General features: G+C 38.8%; 1 protein-coding gene across 4 annotated transcripts in view; it reads right to left on the bottom strand.

Moving 5' to 3' along the window:
* The window catches only part of LOC144215548 (BDNF/NT-3 growth factors receptor-like), a 54,793-nt gene extending 37,950 nt beyond the window's left edge, over window positions 1–16,843 (bottom strand). For 3 of the 4 annotated variants that reach the window (XM_077744566.1, XM_077744567.1, XM_077744569.1), the window contains exons 1-13: window positions 16,307–16,843; window positions 13,613–13,687; window positions 12,610–12,681; window positions 12,388–12,456; window positions 11,986–12,134; window positions 7,727–7,860; window positions 5,643–5,775; window positions 5,447–5,518; window positions 4,636–4,884; window positions 4,525–4,545; window positions 4,019–4,030; window positions 3,867–3,904; window positions 3,696–3,795 (exon numbers count right to left, since the gene is read on the bottom strand). In XM_077744566.1, coding sequence (XP_077600692.1) covers window positions 3,696–3,795; window positions 3,867–3,904; window positions 4,019–4,030; window positions 4,525–4,545; window positions 4,636–4,884; window positions 5,447–5,518; window positions 5,643–5,775; window positions 7,727–7,860; window positions 11,986–12,134; window positions 12,388–12,456; window positions 12,610–12,681; window positions 13,613–13,687; window positions 16,307–16,548 — 1,366 coding nt within the window. In that variant the 5' untranslated portion in view covers window positions 16,549–16,843. The remainder of the gene's footprint in view (window positions 1–3,695; window positions 3,796–3,866; window positions 3,905–4,018; window positions 4,031–4,524; window positions 4,546–4,635; window positions 4,885–5,446; window positions 5,519–5,642; window positions 5,776–7,726; window positions 7,861–11,985; window positions 12,135–12,387; window positions 12,457–12,609; window positions 12,682–13,612; window positions 13,688–16,306) is intronic. The other variant, XM_077744568.1, reaches the window with a different exon arrangement.
* Window positions 16,844–21,377: the final 4,534 nt, after the last annotated feature.

Genomic DNA, 21,377 nt, shown 5'->3' with positions numbered 1-21,377 from the left:
TAGACTAGACTTTTCCCTCATTTTTACATTGGAATACCCCAGTTTCCACATTGCACGGTTATTGTTTTTTTTTTTTTTAACACCAATGACTCTAGTCAAACCCAATTTGTTCCTATTCTGTCCTTTTACTATCTACAACAGCATTGTTATTTTAGTCTAAACACGCAGTGTGCAAAATCTGTTGGTACAGGAAGACACACCTGCATTTTCTAAGAGGTACCATCTGCTTTAGTTTTCATGCTGATTACCATCTGCCAACTTCATCGACAGATAAGTTGCATTTTCTAGCCTGCCAGATGATGTCATTCCAAAAGCAAAACAAATTACAGGATGCATCATCAATTTGGCACCAGACCCACAGAAATATAAAAGGTAAATCTAAGTGACAGTTCTCGGAAGTCTTCAAGGAAGGTGTCCTTCAGCCACGATAGAACTACATAATGCAAATAATGCCTTGTTTGTCATTTACTAATTCCGTTTCCACTTCATTTACGGTTGTCTACATCTGTACACGCTCATTTTAAACCCGTCAATCATTCATGCATATCAACAGACTCAGACACAACCTGAGATGCTTATCTTAGCATTAACCAATGACAAGGAGGCGTGGCCAAGATGAGAGCCATATTCTTACTTGCATACGATCAATCCATCCATCAATAAACCTCTATCTGGTAGAGTGCTATTGCCAATCACTCAGTCTTTCTGCTGCCACGCACGCACACTGCTTGGCATTCGCCTTGAAATCTACAGCTAAAAAAATAAATAAAAAAACACAGCTACACTAAATGATATTGGCACGGATCTTTGCCAAAGCTCATCCACATTCAGAGAAGCAACATGGTGCCATGTGCGTGTGTCTGTGTTTGTCTTGGCTGCCCTGCATCTTATGTGACAAAGTTTTGATCGATAGCAAAAGCCTCATTATCATAGCATCTTATCATGAGACGACGGCACATTGACACAACCTGCATGCCATCTGGCAGTGGCGATATTTACACGGCGGCCAGTCAGGACTTGAAATGCCACTGCGTTACAATTTAAGCTCTGAGGGAGTGGGCGGTGTGGCACCATGCTGTATAAAAATAAATAAAAGTCGGGGACGGATACACAGTAGATGGACAAAGAAGATGAATTTGAATGAGTGCAGCGAAATGGGACCACCATTTCGAGGTGTTTGTCATACTCAAATAGTCACCAAGTATTTTCAGTCTACAGCCATTTTAACACAATTTAGGGAGTGGCAGTTCACGCTGAGGTATTCAGACATTTCTGGCAATGGCTAATACCACACAATTCCAAAGCTGCATCCGTAATAACTCGCAGATTCAACTTAATCAGTATACACCACAGTGCGATCATCTTTCGCATTTAAAATGAATGGATATCTGATCAAAGTCCACCTGTCTCCTCCTTCAAAAGAATGTTTTCAAAAGAAATAGAAAAGAAAAAGAAAACAAATACAAAACTTTAAGTACTGAAGGTTACAGTCACTTGTGTCCTGGGAGTTCTTTTTTTTCAAATTTCCAATAAGTAGGTGAGCAAAAATCATTATACATTTCTGAGACAACAATTTTCTTTTGATTTTAGCATTTGGTTCTTTTTCTAGTTGTTTTTAAATAGACAGTCAATACGAATGAACAACTTAGACTTCAGCTCACTCACGACTTGCAACAGAACAAGTGCAAAGAAAATGGATAGCCAAACTTCTTATGCGGCAAGGCCGTGGCAATCGGCAAAACATAGCCGACTTGTCTTCTGGGAGAGCAAGCCTAAGAGAAGGCGGGTGTACCGAGCGTGCTCAGTCGTACTTCTGGCCTACTGTGTAGTCGGGCTGACCTTGAGGGTGTCATATCGATCGATCAAGACTAAGACTGCGTGCGCGCGTTGGAAAGGGAAAAAAAAGGGGGAGGCGGCGTTCAACTTCTCCAAACAAGAAGTAAGCTGAAACCTTCGCTAATGATGAATCATTGATGGCGTGTGGAAACCATGTCGACTGCATTAACTTTCTTATTCTCTCAACATTCCGTTGGCCCGGCTGCCTCCCTTTCTAACATGCAAGTGTGGCGCATGTAAAACTGTCTAATGAAGAGTTCCGTTTGTTAACTGCTTGCATCAAATTTATTGTTCCCCCACACTCACTGACACAGTGTCATACGCTGGTAAACTGCTGCAGGCATGCAGAAAAATACAAACGATGTAAAATTCACTTTAATGGAAAATTAAATTAATAGTTAATGGATCTTACTGATGGTGGTCGGCTTCTAATCATTCCAAATATTTTGAGAGAGATAGAGAGACACACAAAAACTGAAATTTGAAAGCAGCGTCCCAAAACTGTATAAAGAAACCCTCCTTAAACAGAAAGAAAAACATTAAAACGCTAGTGTTCCTCTCACAAGACGGTAAAGACTGTGCACGAATACTGGTTGCACAATGGTTTGCTGTCATTTTTGCAAGCTTCTGCCAAAAGACGACATAACACAATCACACAACAACTTGTAAGAACAAGCCTTTACTGCCAGGTATAAAAGAGGCATCCAGGTGTCAAGAGTTAGGCATATCGTGAGCGGCAACCTCCTACCAAATGTTACCCATTTGTTATTGATGTGAAAGGAGGACAAAAACATCTCACTTATGAATAATGTAAACATCAGTGATAGATGTGAGATGCTTCACACTCAACCACAAGTGTGCTGTTCTCATGCACATCTGTTCACAACACAGGGCCTAACATGCTCACTTTACTCATCCTCTGTCTGACACTCAACAATGGTGTGTGTATGGACACTGCATTTGTATTAATCATTCCAAAAGTTATTATTATTCAAAACTCTTTTTTTTTTGGTAAAAAAAATGCACTTGGTTTGCAAACTGTATTTTCCTGCAAAAATAAAATAAACTGATTTAGTTCTCTACTGATTTGGTTACAAATACAATATGGTTTATTTTTACTAAAGTTAAAGTTTTTCCCTTCACCCACATAAGCATTAGAGAAGCTGCTTTAAAGGTCTTAAAATATATTTTCACTCCAACCCATCACACTTGTAAGCCCATGGAGAAGACGACCACTAAAATACCAAACACACACACATGGCCCATCTGTCACCATTGCCACCTCTCAGGGGGGGCTTTGACTCAATCACTGTCAAAATACCACAATGTCATAACTGTGGGACTCCAGCGCACACTATTTCAAATATTGTTGAGGGGTTACACAATGTCTATTGCCATGAGTACAATTCCATATTTTCTCTAGATAACAACTCACATGCATCTTTTGTCCAGCAGTTATGGTTAGTTCAAAAAGAATAAGAAAGCCAAGCTAAGATATTAGCAAATCCTTAGTTAGAAAGCCAAGCTAAGATATGAGCCAGATCTACATGCTCATCCCATTAGATGGAATGACATTTCTCTATAGAGCCAGAAACAGAGCATCAATAAAGTTGATCGAAGAAGAAGAATTAGACAATAAGATAACCAACTAGATTGGATGGATTCATGGACGCAAAAATTCCCCCATTTTTTCCTCAATTTGGAGGTATCTTTCCATAAAGGTCTTAATTGTATGACTTTAATGGTGTTCCACAACAATAAATATAACTTTTTGAGCTGGTACATTGCGTCTTCATGAAGCCATCCACTGCACAAATCAGAACATTTACCTCAGAGAAGAACAGCTAAAGCAGTCTTACCTTTAATTCCGAACTTGGAGTTCCCCCCAAATTTGAGGATGGCTAACATAATCAGGAAACCAAAGAAGGCCACTGCAGCAATGCCCACCACCACATACACCTGCGGACATAGGAGAACTTTGCAGATTTGTCAAGTGGAGAGGTTGAATGGAAAGATGATTAAGAACTTACAGCGACTCGGTCCTCTGGTGGGTCAGCAGTGGGTTCATCTGTTGACCAAAAATAAAAAAATAAATTAAAGAAAGAAAAGCAATGACCAGATGATTTCATTTAATTTTACATAACATAGTAAAGATAGCACAAAAAAAACATTGTAGCAGTACCTATAGGGAAGTCTGCAGCCAAGTGAAGGCGGGGTTATGAAGCAGCAAAAACAAATTAGAAACCTCAAAAATGTCAACATATTTCAAGAGTATTTTCGTTGACATGCAGCTAATAAAAAGTGTAGTCATTCAAGCAGTGCTTTTTTTTGGTTTAAGAAGAAAAACACAATAGTACAGATGAAACATGCAGAGACCGTAACAAATAAATAAAATAAAGTACACATGACAGCAAAAACACAGACCAGCATGGATAGTGATCCTAGGTACAAGGATATATGACAAAAATGAGTAAAAGTAAAATATCTAAGGGCAAAAAAGTCCTTAAATATTTATTTTTTTAGAAAATAAAGTCATAATCTTTGCAAAGATTGCTATAATACTTCATTTTGTTGTAATTTAAGTTGGTCAACACCAGTATGACTAATAATTCAGTAAATTAGATGAACGAATGTCAAAATGTTCCACTCCAAAGTTGGATAAAGTATTAGTAAATCTGTTTCCCTCACCGTAGTAATATGGTTCAGTTCCTGCAGAAGTGAAAAGAAAGATGCAGATACTTAAAAATTAGATCAACAGGCTTATAAAAACATTTCAAATGACATTTAAGCAATAATGACCTGTCAAGTGCGCCTCCTCATCATCCCAGGGTTTGTGCATGAAGTGAGCCTTAACCCGCTTCCGGTCTGTTCCGTACTGGTTGGTGGCCACCAGCGTATAGAGGCCATTGTTGAGGTGCGTGGGGATGTCAAGCTGCAGGCAGCCGTGATACTCACGCTCCGTCACATCATAGATCATGGTCTTGATGAATTTGTCCTCGGTCACTTCTTTTTCGTTCAAAAACCACTTGATCTGGGGTTCCGGGTTTCCTTGGTTACAGCGCAGACGTGAAATTTGTCATTCATCGTCATCCTTGACTTCATCATTAATTTTCGCTCATAATTGACAGTCAATTTTCTTTTACAAGCATTGAGGTTATCCAACCAGATTAAACCAGTAAACTATTCCAAGATATTCTACTCTAGGGATGTCTTCACTTCATTCATTACAATTTAATTTTATACTACCTAAAAATGAAGTGGGCATGTATTAAACAAAAAAAATGTAAAGTATTCTTTCAAATTGCAACATTTCTACTGCTTTGTCCAATTCATTTAAATAGGAAAGACAGGCCATGAATGCTTCTTTTGTAGTCAGAATATTTTTTTACCAAAAAATATTGGGATGAATTAAAGTGTTAAAGGGGAAAAACAATGCTATTACTAATGTCAAAGTATAAGAAGAGAAATCTACCCTACTGCGAACTATAATACAAATATCTGCATTCTTCAGTGACTTACTTAGGCTTAATGAAAATTGGCACTTTTAGACAATGCTGCTAAAACACTCACAAGAGAATGTAACTGACCAGTAACACTTAAATCCTCTTACCTGCCACACTAAAGGGAATGCACCAGTTGTGGTCTGAGACAGCGTCACTCAACTTGGTGATATTCGGAGGAACTGAGTGACACAAAAAAAGAAAGTTGATGCTAGTCAAGCATTAAAAATCAAAGGTCTGCCTTGTCTGGTTACACATGAAAGCTTTTTATTTAATTGGATTTTTGCAAAAGAAGGACAAACTCACATGATATGTTCAACAGCAATGAGGACTCCTTCTCGCCGACAATGTTCTGTGCTGTGCAGCTGATCTTGCTGTTATGGTCCATCCATGACAAGTTGGACAATCGCAGCATGGAAAACTGACCCGATGTCTCGGTCTGTGGGCACAATGAAGTATGAATGAATTTGAATATTTCAATAAAAATCAGTGCTTTCAATACCGTTCCTCATTTATGGCAACAAAATTAAGCAGAGCAGGTTTTTATGTCTGTAAAATATAACCCTAATCCTTCTTTAATTATGTTCAGAGAAAACCCCAAATTAAAAAATTATCAGTCTCTTAGACATGCTAAAGACTAACACTGAGTAGATGTAATTAGTACCACAGCAGCTCCATTCATTTCTTCCATTGGCATCATGATTTTGATTAACTGACAATGACTCCAGGCCGTCATGCTTTATTGCACTCATTCTTATGTTCACAAATGGTTGACGTTTGTGAATTTTGGTATGGCAAGTTCAGTTCAGTTCAGTTCACCTGCATCTTTTTATGCATTTTTTTTTTCTATGAAAATGTACAAGCACAAGCTAAGCGCTTTATGAAGAACCAAAGTCTTGTGGGCCATGGAAATACGATCTCCCTCATTCATACTCTTTCTAGAGTATCCAATTTTTATTTAGTATTTATTTATTTGTCACAGTTATTAAACCAGAAATGTACAAGTTGTGCAATGGAATTGACTCACTACTGCAGTTTTCTCAATTTCATTCCTTGTTGTCAAAACGTGGCCATCAAATGCAGCCAATGCTTAACAAGGTACCCTAAAATGCATACAAATCAGCAGAAAGCAGCCCAAAATTCCCTAAAAACCAAAATGAACTGGTTCAAAATTTACAGGTGACTTGTAAAAACCCATCCTCAATGGCAGCAAATAAGTTAACTTTTTTTGGCAAAAAAAAACAACAACAAAAATCAACTGCTCCAGTGCACTGTAGATTTAATTGGCATGAATTTGGCCCGCCAACCACACATTTGGACACCACTGCCCTAGGATTACAATATCATTGTAAATGCAATAAAAAAAATGCATTTTCAAAACCCTTTTTCTTCACTACTGTGTGGCTGGCTGGCTGCCTTGTACAGCTGGCGTCACGGCAAAAGACGTTACCACCGGAGAAAGCGTGAGGAAACCGTTTTTCTCTTCCCTTATTAAACTTAATGGGAGGTGATAAATCCAAAATTATAACCCATTTAAAATGGTACAATCTGACTATAAATCTAGATGCAAAAAAAAACCCCCAGCAACTGTTAGGTTTTTAGCAAAGATGGGTAATCGGGAATGGACCTACTGGTAAGGAGTACTGACAGGCACAATGGTGACGTGCACTAAAGTGTTCTTTAATCAACATAAACTTGATCATTAAACAAAACCATTTAAGATAAAACCCAGGGGAAACACACAATAGGGCAAAATGGAACAAACTTACAGGGGGAAAAAAACAGGACCATGAGGAGGCATATGTGCATGCATGAGATGCCAGGACACAAACAGGAAATCAACAGATAATCCAACCAGTGCAGACAATCAAAACACAAAAGAGAGGCAGCTGATTGGCTGAGACACAAGAATGCAAACCACAACAGGTGAAATCAATGTGAAATCCCAAGTCCAAAGCACATAGAAGGGAGAAATGATAGTAATCAAAACCCCAAAAGAACAGTTACATATTGCCACTGCAACTAGATACGTGCTTTCTGCAAAAAAATGTGTATATAATGATATATCTACCAAGAAAAAAAAGCTTTTGTGTTGGATAATTACTTGTCATGTTAAGGTTGTTGCTGTTAAGTATTTCAACTCAGAAAATGAATGAAAAAAGGAATTATTATGAACTCAGAATGTAATTTATTATATATATGCACAAAAATGACCACTTTAGTATACAATATTACTATTGTTTAAATTTAAAAAAAAGCATTTTAAGTATTTATTCCTGACTTTTTTGTTCTGAAATAGATCATACCAAGCAGTTCAAAAACCGAACTGAACCAAAATAACATTTTAGTATACCCCTACACTGCTAGTATGCGTGTGTGTATGTGCAGACCTCGTAGTTGGTGACCAACGCCATGTTCCAGATGAGTTCAGGTGTCGGCACACCCGAAGTGTTGCATGAGAGCTGCAAGTTTTCACCCTCCATGAGAGTCACTTTGGACGGCGTCAGTGTCGCCATGGGAAGCTCTGAGAGAGAGAGAGAGAGAGAGAACATTGATAGTAAGGAATGGAAGAGGCAACTATTTTTCCCCCTCCCATTGAAACACTTTGCACATACCCAGACACACAAGGGTGTGAAAAGAATGATTTTGGTTTCAAACTGGATGCTGACCCCTTTCATGTGTGCAGGCTCACCCCGAATGAACACACAAAGAGTGACAAAAAGAAGCGGTCACAGTTATTACTGATGCATGTCCCCGCAAACAGACTGCTACTGAACTGATTTGACACAGTTCTCCCTCTGTATGTATGAGTGTGTGTCCGTCCGTGTGTGTGTGTGAGTGTGTGTATGCGCAGATGCATGAATTTTTTCACAATGATAACTATAAGGTGACCAGTGTGTGACAAATTCAACTCATCAAACAACAAAGACCCTTATTGTCTCCATCATTATCTTGCAAAAGTAATGATATTCTGGAATGATCAGTATTTTTTTTTGTTTTGTTTTCAGCATCAAAATACTCAAAAATCAAAATAAAAAGCACCAATTTGAAAAGGCATTATAATTGTTGTTCAAGTCTACCGTATTTTTTGGACTATAAGTTGCACCAGCCCGAAACAAAAAAAAAACAATAAAGAGGAAAAAGAAGGGTCGTCCTGGAGTATAAGTCTAAATTTTTAAATTGATAAGAAACCAAGAACATATCTCATCATCATTTCTATGCTGCTTTGTAGTCTTTTGTTCTTTTTTTCCATCCTCTTTACTATTGTCTTATTGATTTTATCGTTTTTTTTGCATCAACCTGCACAAGGGACTAAATGATGGATAAAAATAATTTCAGTTCACAACAATCCAAATCAAATAACTTCTCCTAAGTTGACTATCCAAACCTGTATCCTCATACCAGACAATGACAAAACTTGATTTCAGAATAACACCAATATATAAAACAGTGTCACGTTTCTTCTGCACTAATTATTTTTCAATTACAGTCTGGGATTTTAATCAGTGCACACAAAAGGAGCAGATACCATGCAGTTTGTCAATTTCTAGATCTTAATCAGGTGATAAAAGTAATGTCCACCCTGTGTATTTGTTATTTAGGAGCACATAAAAATGAAGAGAGAGTCCTCACAGGCCATAGGCCAGTAAGCCAGGGTTGACAGCGAGTGCACATTAAACTGGACAGATTTCTTATCAAGTCCTTTTTGTCTCTCGGCCTGTCACCACGGCAACCTACTTATCACCACGGCAACCTGTTCAATAACAGCCAGAGAAACTAAACGACAATCGGTACAGTGGTGCCGGCTGCCGCGTTAACAGCGCATATCTTAACAGCCATAGTAAGAAACACGCTCGGTCCAATTAAAGTTCCGATACGCCTAAACATGAGGCCGATTTTATCTTAAAGAACGTGGGAGGATTCTGTTGGGAAATTATTTCCATGCTTGGCTTTTGGTGGTGAAACCAGCCGTGACATTTGGTGATTGTAATCCCCGCTTTGGGATGCGATCAAAAAAAAAAAAGAAGGGCTAATGAGCATGGCTGCTATTTTGTGTGAGTCTCTGTTTTGCCTTGTTTTCATCTTACCTGCAGCTTCAGTGTAAACATCTGGAAAATCACATAGTGAAGGCTTAATTTGAAAAATGTGTTGCAAACAAAATTGGAAATTCCTTATTTGTGGGTCAGAAATACATCTCAAGACTTACTGATCCACTTGGGCTTTAATTAACTAAAATAATATCTATGTGGACTCAAATGTGTGGAGAAAATAGAGACTATGAAAGATGACTGAAGGATGAATACAGGGGTCATATTACAATCACTAATATGTGTACCGTATTTTCAAGCTGCAATAGAATTATTGGCTTCATGTTGTTCATTGAATGGTAAATTGGCCTCATTAAAACCAATTAGTATATAAGTATATTGCATGTTTAAAGGTCAGTACAAAGATCTTCTGTTTGAAAGCAGTCGTATGGCTTGTCTAAAGGTCATTACTCTTGAAAGAATTACCAATCAAATTAAACTTCTGCCTTAGAACATCGTCATTTATCATTGTTCCTTGTCTTTTGATTTCCCTCCCCTCTTTAATTAAACTGCCATGTCGCCATAAAAAGTGTTATTGCTGCATCCTGCTGGTTTAATTTACTCATATTCAACCGTGAATTTTTCTCATTCAGATGGCAGGAAATTAACTAGAAGTATGAATGTGCTCTGTAGACACTGGAGCCATCTGGTCTCCTTAACAGCTTTTTTTTCTGCTGTTTACTGCCTACACATGTGCTTTATCTTTGTACACAGCATATACAGAAGGTAGACAGGGAATTTTGTGTCTGTCTAAATCTCAGTCACAAATTCAAGTTGGAATCATTGGTATATTTGGTTAGGCACCAGTTCCAGTGGAGATATCAATAATCTTCTACTATAGTGATTCAAGTAGATGCCTGATTGAAGTAGAAAATTGTAAATTACTACTGTTAGAAAAAGATGAAATAAAAAGGAAAAGTAGTATACTGCTTGCGGTTCAAAGTGCGTCTCTTGACTCCAAACTTCCTGTGGTTTTATATTACAGGAAATTAATAGAGAGATAGAAGTATAAAGGTATTTAATACTAGAGTGAAAGACAGCATTCAATGAATTATTGTGACAAACAATAGTATTTAAGAACTAAGATTACAACCGGTTTTCATGCATTCGTTTTTTGCCGTATCTAAGGTAGGCGTTTACTAAAATTATCCAATTCAAATTAGTGGGACAGCAGTATTTTTCAAGTACTGCTATTTTCTAAATTGGCAGAATAAAAAAAACACACTTTATCAGTACTGCTGCACCAAAGGGAGTAAGGCCTGCGTCAAATAAATGTAGGCCCGAGGGCACGGTTACTGACAAGTGAACAGACGGACAGAAGAACATACGAGTTGACAGACAAACACCATGATGAAGCAAAGGCTAACATCCATCTGGACCTTTTCAAGTTCTCGTTTTAACCCCGGCAGCCTAGGGCCTCTCTGACCAGACCGTGCCATCCTCATGTGTCACTCCGCCAGAGGGCGGAGAGGTGGTATTCCCCCAATGCTGAAAATAACCTACACTAATGGGCCAGAGAAGGAGGGAGTAGGATCAATAAGAATTATAAATGACATTAAAATTAGCTTCCCACTGGCACTGTTTACGCTGCTGTATTCCAACTGCCTCGGGCAATCATGGATTGTACTCATTCTGCTGTCAATAGTGTCTGACTTGGATAAAATCACAGTAGGAATTAAAATAGCGTGACTGGTGGTGTGTGGTTGTACATTTGATTGATTTTCATGTGAATGTGGACTTTATTTTCTTTTTTGGATGCAATGTCATTGACTGGTAAGTTGCAAGCCATCCAAGGTATAGTTTGTCTTGTTTTTTCTCAGTCTTCTTTACAGTAGATTGAGTGTTTTGTTTAACTTCTTATTACATTTGTATGACTGAATAGTGTTAAAATGTTACTGAAAAGACTGTATTTTCAGTTTTGGCATAGTCATAGTGTTTATTTTTGTGTCCATTATTACACAGGAGCATTTTTTTAGTGAATGCAAACCAATCAGAAGTGAAAATACAACCAAGCTGAGTTGTAATTGGATCCTGTTCATGGACAGCGTTTAAAATAGAGTGATTCATGAAAAATTCATAAAGAGACAAATAAATAGTGCGCAATTGTGGCCGATAAATCATAAGCAATAACGGAAGGAAAAGCTTGCGGCTCCGCGGTGAGCTGTGCAGAGCTTAAATTGATGTCACAACTACTCGTATTGTAAATAACGATAATTATTTGTGAGTGTGTGTTTTTGGTTATCAGTGATCAATTTTTTTTGTGTTGCAGTTATAAGACTCTAACATTTTCCATTGTATAAAACATTCCTACAGGGAGAATTTTGACTTAACGTTCTCTGCAGTAGATATATCCAAATCCAAAATTCAAAAGTGTTATGAAGTTTTGCAGTCAGGTGGATCACTTTAAAAGAGACCATGTCCCATTTGTGGCAGTGTGTTATCCACTTAAGATGAATTTTTATGTTGTTAAAATAACTTTTTCTGAGTGCAGTATGTTTGCAGATTACTGCCATCTACAGGAGTACACAGACACGAATGTGTGTAAGATTTTGCGCCCTCACCACAATTCAGGAGTTTGAGTCTGGACAGCAGCCTGCGTCCTCCACCCTCCTCAATACAACGTAGCTCCTGAATATCTGCCTCCTCTCCCATCCACAGTTTGATCCACATGTTCTCACAGGAGCAGTGCAGAGGGTTTCCCGTCAGGACCCTACATAGGGATTCACGCATACACATATACACACACTGCATGATTAATGCAGACAGTCAAGGATGTTAAGAAGAACTAGACGATAATGTATTGTTTTTATTTTTAAATGTGCAGGTTAAACAAGGACATACTGAGGGCATATGAATATTAACCTTGTTATGAAAGAGGACATTTTTGTATTGCAAAAGCTTTCTAAGACAATTTCATAGATGACCTTTAATTTATGTATGCTGAAATCCAGGACTCAACTCACATGTAAGAGATGTTAAGGTGGCGGAATATGGTCCAGGATAGGGATGACAGGTTATTATCTTTCAGATTCCTGCCAATCAGAAAGAACAGTTACAATGAGACAATATGGTCACTCCCTTATTTTCCTTCAAGGTAAAAAGAGAATTGAAATATTAATTGTAAAAAAAATAATCTATTTGTATACTTCTGAGGGAGTATTTAGTTTTTATTTGTTTGTACTCACAGATATTGTAATTTGATGTTGTTCTGAAACGCCAGCTTGGGGACATAAGTCAGTCTGCTGTTGGTCACCGTTCTGGAAACACAACAAAAATCATATTCGCGTACTAGTACACAGGTGGTAGACACAAAACAACACTTCCTTCTCAGCATGTACTGTTTGTGACCTACTGCGACAAATCAAGGTCCTTTTTACCCCCCAGGTTCGCCCAGGTTCCTGCTCACTGGGTCACATCCACTCAGACCAGTCAGTGGTTGCCTTTATTTGCCTCTAGGTCTGGTAATATGCTAACCACTTTATCGTGCATAATTTACGACAAGACAATGAGCTAACGAGGAACCTTAAAATGCCCAAAATGAGTTGAGTACAGTGACAGCTCTTAGGAAGAAACTGTCCCTGAGTCTGTTTGTTTTGACTTGTATGGTCCTGTAGAGCCTGCAGGAAAGCAGCAGGTTGAAAAGGTGGAAACCAGGATATGTATTGTTTTTTGGCCTAATCAGGCTTAAGCGACAAATGAACAGAAAGCAGCCCAGAAATTCCCCTAAAACCAATAAGAAATTAGCCAAAATTTACAAGAGTGACCTGTAAATACCCCCAAATGACAAGGAAAGGACACTAAATTAACTCATTGACTGCCTAGGACAACAATAGATAGCCAATCACTTAAACTGGCTGATGAACGTTCATTAGCCCCTGATTGGAGGACTAGGGCTATCAATCAAATCAACTGGTCTGGCCAACTTGAGATTTAGTGGGGTTGAATGTGGCTGTGAACCAACCTGAGTTTGACACCTAACCGTACGACAATATTTGTACCTTAATTGTGCTGCGAGTTTCATGAGAAATTATGAAGAAACCCACAGAAACACAGAGTTAACATTCAAACTCCAAACAGGATTATCCATATCCACCTGAGAGCCAAATGTGTTCACCAATGTTCACTTCCAATGACCGCAATGTATTCAGCTAATCAGTAATATCTACAACTCGGCTGCCATAGACTCACAGGTTCTTGAGGTTCTTGTAGTAGTGCAGGTCTTTGTCACTGATGGACGAGAAGCTGCTCTGGTTGGCGATGTAACTGTCGGGGGATACAAACAGTGTGTCAGGCAGGCGCCTCATTTGTTCCGGCAAGCAAATATTCCCGTGCGAGACAAAGCGCTGCTGATAAAAGGCGTATAATTAGCAGTCAAAGTGTAAAAATGGGTGTAGGGAGGACAGGCGCATGCATGCATACAAAGAAAAGCATGTCCCTCAGCAAAGAGGTTCACTGAGGAGGCTTTTTTTTTCCTACAATTGATTGTGAAGCCTTTAACAAGCTCTTATTTTTGACACTAAGGAACACTGTAAAGATCAATGTCAGAACATAAAGAAAATAAGTGTCCTTGTCCCTATTATATACTCACTGGGGCATTTGGATTTAATAAGCCTCCTAAACACATTCACAACATTTAAAACATTTTTCATCTTAGTGCATAAATATAATGTTCTTGTTTTGTGTAGATGCCTCAACTCTGCTGGCGTATTGAGGATGTTGAATTTTTCAAAAGGTTTGGACACTGTTGAAGATATGATTGATGGCAAACTGCAGAATTTTGAACCCTAAAGATTGGTGTGCAAATATCCGCCTTCTTCATGAAAAAAAAAATCTTGTTCCATAAATTCCATGGTTTTTTGGATTTAGATATGATACAAGGTTTTTATTTGTGTTTTAAGTTGAATGTGGAGAAGAAATGCACACACTCTATCATGTAGAATGTCATAAAAACATGTTTTAGGGATGCTATGGTACTACACATATTGAGGAGGGGAGATGGATCATGGCCTACGTTTAATATGTATTAGCACGATCAAATTTAATGAGGTGCTTTTTCGTGTACAGTTTTAAGAAGTATGTTAACTGCCTTCAGGTATTTTTATTGTGGTGGTGTAAAGCTGAAAGGGTTTGAGAAAAAGCTTCACAAAAGTAGAATTGAATAAGGGGCAACAGTATAATGACATATATACAGTAATAAACACATATTTGAAGGTGATTTTCAGCATTGTTCCAAGTCAATTTGGTTGTGTGAGATTTTAGCGGGATGGCTTTAAGATTAACTTTTTTATGTGTTTGTGTAAGGGAAACTTCAGTACAGAGGAAGATAACGGTAAAAATAATGAAATTGTAAATTATAGGATATATTTATACGATATAAATTCAAATTAGAACCAAAAAGCTACATTAAATCTTGTTATATAACTTTATTAAAACATATTATTTGAACCCTTTTGGGGACAGTGGTTAATACAGTAGACAACTATTCAATTGGTTTAAAAGACGTTTATCCCTTTTATTTAAAAAAAAAGGATAAAATATTTTTCCCTTGACACGTAAGACTTTTAAGCCGTTATAGGCCAGTTGATTATTTTGGGTCATTTAAAATTAATAACATATAAGCAAGTATTATTCGTTCATCTATTTTCCATGCCGCTTATTCTCATGCATTTATAGTAATAAATAAATATGTAAACTCATACAATGTTAATAAAACAGAAATTAATTACTTACTACACTGATTATGAAAAGGTTCCACTATAAAACTTACCCCCTTAATGGCAATAGACATCCAATTCATTTATATCGGAGAGTAGCTGTAAATTTAGTCATGTTTCAGTGCAACTGACGGCACTTGACGTCCAATTCATTGTGACTAGAGAGGACAACGGTCAGTCAGTCAAAATGGATTTAACGTCTTGCACCGTCAATAGTGGCCAATCAATTAAATGAGTGCCTTCTAAGGGTTAAAATAATAACTATTATTATAATCTGTGCATGAAAAGTTTAAATAAACCAATTTATCACGTTGCCATGCAAGGACTTTGATGAACAAAGATTCAGCATTTATCTCCGACAGAAAGTTATAACTGACAATGTATCCGTTGCAAAGTTAAATAACATTCCCCTTCTCCACTTTACACACTCTCGCCAATTTACATAACCTTTCATGATGTTTGTCTTATAGTTTCATAATTTTTTGAATCACGCTCACTTGTTCGTGATCAAGATGAACATTGCAACACTATTTTTTTTCCTTCTTGTCAAAGTCAAGCTTTTATTTTCTGCTCACTGGCCGAAGGCCTTCACAAATTGTCAATCATTCAGAGTCTCTGCTAATATTTAGGCAAGGCACACTGGAGCTCTGTCAATTTATATGAATAAACAAGTTATATTGAAATTAAAACTATCCATTGACTCCAGAAGCTTCTCTTCATTCTATAAGGTTGCGGGTGAGTTTACGCTCCGCTCAAATGACTTTTGGTGACATGGATGTACACCCTATATTCGTCGAGGAAGATGCCTTTTACAACCAGCCATGCTTAAAATCCATTCAATAATCAACAATGCATGTTCGTCAAATAATCTAATGTGTTTTGGGAATGTGGAGAAAAGCTGGACTAAACCCTATGAAGAATGCCAAAAACATGCAAAAAGGTAGAAGGACCATCTTCCTATCTAAAAATGAAAATAAATAAGGATGGGACAGTATGCAATGTTTAATTTGCGTTTTACACCTTGAATCGAGTCGTGCTTGGGGGAAAAATATGATTAGTGCGTGATTAAATGTGGATCATAAATTCAGATGTGTGCTTTATGGGCGGCAGACGTCAGATGACAAGCAGCGCAGGCGCGTATGGATTGGTAAGAGAAAATCAACCTCACATGTCTGTGATGTTCTCCATCTCCGCTTCGCTCTGCAGAATGGGGAAGGCGCTAATGCCCTTCTCGGGCTCCACACAGGAGATTCTAGAGTTGCTGCAGACGCAGGAGGACGGGCATGCCTCGGCGGACAACCAGGGGTCCCCGGAACCCACCTGCAGCCCGATCAGAGTCAGCCACAGGGACAACATCCAGCCCTTGTAGCTCCACCGCCGAGCCCCACTCCCAGCCGTGTGAGCGCTCATTTCGGGTTGTGAATCTCAGCCAAGGCGCGCCGAGAAGCCCCCACGTCCCGAGCCCAGGTCGGCTGTGGGGAGGAGTGCAACCAATCAAGGGGAAAGAGTTGCAGGGGGAAGGGGATGGGGGGGTCTGGTTGGGGAAGACAGAAATATCCTTGAGGGTACTTGGGTGCAGGCTAGACAAGGTGTGGAGGGGGGTGAAAAAGAAAAAAAGACAATGTCCAGATTGCTCCTTTTATCCTCCCCACACAGCATGTAAAATCCTCCTCTGGTGCTGCTGAAATCACACTGTCACACTCAGTGCATCGTGCCAAGTAGACTCCCTCTCTCTACTCTTGCTCCAGTACTCTCTCCCACTTCCCTGATTGGATGCATGGATCCAGAAGGCAGGACACGTCACTGGTATCTTACTCCGTAATGCTTGTCCAGTGGGCAGGTGATGGTCTCCGACCTGGATTTTCCAATTAAAGATCCATATTCAATCATTTACTGAACCTCTCATCCTCACAAGGAGACAAATCACAACCACTCACCCTCACACTCATACCCAGGGGCAATTTAGAGTGTTCAACCAGCTTACTCTGCATGTGGGAGGAAACCAGAGTACCCGGAAAAAACACACACAAGCCCAGGGAGAACATGCAAACTCCTCACAGAGAGGACCGACCTGGGATCAAACCCACAACCTGAGTGGCTGATGGGCTAATCACTCCAAATAAGCCAATTCCATATTCACTCCCATTAAAATAGATATATGTAGAATGGACCAAAGTTTGAGGGTTGCTTAGAACGTGGCCTCACCCAGTAGAGGTCCCAGTTTTCGTGTGTAAAAGTGTGGGTGCTTAGGCTTAGAAGATAGGATAAAACAGGGGTGTCAGACGTATGGAACCCGGGGCCGGAAGCAGCCCGATGGGGTCCGATACGCACTGCGCGGTTGGTCTGCCTCACTGTTACTTTTTAGCTTATAATGTAAACGCAAAATTATTTATTTATTAATAACTGGTATTTTTAAATTCTGAAAAATCGATCGTACAATTTGCAGCAATATATCAATTATTTGTGTATTTTAAAATGTTCTTGTTTGTTTTAACTGTTAAGTCTAGGCAAGCAAAGCTGGCAGTATTTTACCAAAGAACTCACAGTTTCGTTTGTTTTTGTTTCCCTTGTCCTGTTTTTCAAAAATGTATTGACTCTTTTTTTGGCTGTAAAGTACATATGTCATTCCTGAATCCTGCATATGTGTTCTGTTAGATTCCACAAGATAGTGGCAAATCATTAACTCGCATGGAGTGAATTATCTTGATACAATTTGCCCGTGTCTTTCAACAGAATTTTCCAAGTCCTTATCTGGCCCTAGTATGCCATGTTTTGCTTTCAGCACTTCTAACGACGCCATCACCCATCTCAGACCAGTTCGTCTCCATGTTTCTTCCACCTCGTATGTGATAGCGAATGACATCCCTGGTCCACAATCTTCTTCCTCTTTCTCTTTTTCCAACTGCTGTGACTTTAACATGACGTTTGTAGTGACGCACAGACTGCTGCTGAATAGACCAGTGTAATTATGTAGCCTGTGTGTGCGTATATATGTGTGTGGATGAACAAATGCTGTGGATGCCTGCCAGTGCACATACACATATGTATGACAATCGGTGTCCAAGGTTCTTAATTAAAAGGTTGTCACAACAAGAGCGTATTGTGACCAATTTCTTTCCTTCCTGTGGAGAAGTGACGGCTCCTCCAGGCATAATGAAGTATGACCGTCCATCACTAACGCCACTCGTGGGGACTTAGTGATAACACTTTGCAATTATTGTGTCAATGCAAGTGCAATGGAAGAGGCCTCACACACATGACCTACAAGGGCTGTCGGTTGATGTGTCAAAATTCCTGAAAACAAGCTGTCCATCAGGTCTCCGTGCCCCATTTAGCACTAATTGCATTCGGTGAAGTAGCATTACACTTCAAGTGCAAGCATGGCCCATCGGGTAAATTCTTTTGTGCTTATATCATTAGGTAGCACAGCAAGGGCAATCTTGGTTTGCCTTTCTATTTTTGAAATTGATTGCTAAGGCGGCACGGTGGTGAGTGGTTCGCATGTCTGCCTCAAAGTTCTGAGATCCAGGTTTCAAACCCTGCTGTGGTCTGGATTTCTGTGTGGAGTTTGTTTTCACTGAGTTTCCTCTCACATCCCAAAAACATGCATGCTAGGCTGGTTGAATACTATTTTTTTTTTAAGTATGAGTGTGAACGTGAAAGGTTGTTTGACTTCTTGTGCCGTGCGATTGTCTGGCGGCCTTAGATGGGCCCCGGCACCCTGCGAGGCATCTGAGGTAAAGTGGTATGGGAAATGATTGACTTATGAGATTTGCTTCATCACTATCAACGCCAGGTATTGAGTTAAATATTATGAAAGAATATTCAGAATTTGATTGTTATGAGGACATAATCAGTCTCTATTTCAGTTTTTAGTCATATTAACAAGATTAATAGGTATTTATAATAAAAAAATATATATTAAAAAATACAAAACCAACTCTAATGATTACTGTTAATCTTACCAAATATTATTACTAGCCCTACAAAGAGACAAATGTTTTTTACTAAAAGGAGTGGCACTAATGGACAAGGAGGTGAGGGACATAACAGAAAGTTAAGTTCAAACTAATTTTAAGCAGGTTCTCTTTGGCCAGCATCATTGGGACAGAGCACATGTAAAATTGAGAGCAGTTATTTGTATGGTTATTTATTTATTTATTTATTTGTACATGTGCTACACAAATTATACCTCATTAGTCATATGAACGAATTTATTGTGGGAAAATGATGCCATGCTCCCCTCTGCTGGTTTTTAGAGGCACACCAATAAGTGGCATGAATCAAATGCGAGAGGCAGAAAAGAAGAAGGGGAAGGTGGATGAAGATGGATGAGGTGAATATAAAAAAAAAAATATTGTGCAGATCTTCATATCTCACACACAAGTTGGCTCTCGTTTTGTCTTTGGGCAAAATTTCCAGGAGCACTTCTTCATCTTAAGAGAAAATTATTCATGACAATTTCTTATGAAAAATGTAATGAAAGTGTTTTTTTTTCAAAGTTTTAAGCGCTCAGGTGATACGTATCCTGATATTTCTGAGCCGTGTCATCTACTTGGCCCTCATGCAGTGGCTGCTGAGCAAAAAGGGAAATCAGTGCTTTTGGCCATTGTGTTTGTACATGAAAGTAGGTCCAAGAACAACCAAGAGTGCACTTCCTGTCAACAGATTGGCTTCATAATGCAAGTTGCCATGGAAACATCTCAATTTCAAATCGATGGCTGCGGCCGTAGATATCTTCCTGGGGCAGATGAATCTCCATGACAACAGTATGCCATCACTGGATCGTCATACTGATCATGATTATTACATACAATCAACACATTTCAGACAGAAATCGCCCTATTAATCCGACTCTACATCTGTGATCTTACCTGGTATGAGATGCCTTCAATGTTAGAGTGTGGGAGATAACAGAATACTACACTTGGGTGGAAAAACAGCAATACTGCAAATGTGAAGTTCAATTCCCAAGTAGGGTAATCATTCATATAGTTTGGTACCTTGGGACCAGTGAAGTGAAGAAATTCCCAATTGGTTTACTCTTATGTCTGCAGTTGCCTAAAATATGGCATAACAGAAGATATTTTGCCAAATATTATTACTACCAGCTATGTACCCGCTTTGTTGAAAATATTGCTTTGCAATACATTTTCATTGCACAAAAAAAAAAAAAAGTGCACTTGTCAGGGAACCCGAAAGGGGAGGTGTACTGTGAATACTTCAATATTTGGATCTCAGATGTAGAACCATTTTAGACATCAGTCTTACATATTGCTTTTTCTTGTGAATTTAAAAGCATGTATCTGCAAACTGAGAAAAGTCCACTGAGTGTCACTGCTGTCTTTTTTTAAGAGTAGTACACATTGTAGTTCATTGAGACAACATTGAACTGACTGATTTACTCTTAAAATCAAATTACTCTAATACTGGAGACGACAATCACGATTGACACCGGTCACAATGCAAGCAATTATAAAAACAGAGATTGATTATCTGACAGAAAGACCTTATGTCACTCACATTATCTCATAACATCTGCTACGGAAACACTTGATATGAATATTTCTCATGACAGTGTCATAAGAGTCTCAGAATAATGACATGACACCTGCCATGAACATGAATCAATGGTTATGACAGACGCCATTAAGTGTCCACACAAAGACATTTGGAAAAATGTCATTTTGCACTAAACCGACATTATTTACATAATGATGCTGTCATAACAAGCATTAAAATAAGAAAGTGGCGCTGGTATACTCGCTTAAAAAACCCTAACTTTTAACTGTGAAGCAGAGAGAAATGTTAAGTAAAAAGAAGAAAACAAATGGCAAAGTCATTGAAAAATATTAGCATTTAAGTGGTAAATGTAGAGCAGTGCTTCTGTCCGATTCAGGCCCAGCAGGGGAGATCTTATTGGCCCTGACCTGCTACCAATGCATTTGATTACTAGAGAGAAAGAGAGAGTGAAATAAAGAGAGAGGTATGGTGGTGTAGGAGGCATTATATTGTATTTATATACAATCAACAACAATGAATGCAACTCTGGTACGTCTCGTTTCTAATTTTCAGGGAAACAAAGTGGCCTCTTTTCCCCTCGTCGACGTATTTTCCTTTCTCGGAACACGTGCTCGTTCAGAGTCCTGTGCTATTCTTCTCATGTCTTCTCCCCTGTTGTGAATGTGCACACTCACTCACGCATGTACACACTAACACAATGTTTATACAGGGTGGAG

Source organism: Stigmatopora nigra, chromosome 22 (assembly GCF_051989575.1).
Source record: "Stigmatopora nigra isolate UIUO_SnigA chromosome 22, RoL_Snig_1.1, whole genome shotgun sequence".
Lineage (NCBI taxonomy): Eukaryota > Metazoa > Chordata > Actinopteri > Syngnathiformes > Syngnathidae > Stigmatopora > Stigmatopora nigra.
Note: the sequence above shows the minus strand (reverse complement) of the source record. Positions and strands in the feature narration are given on the sequence as shown.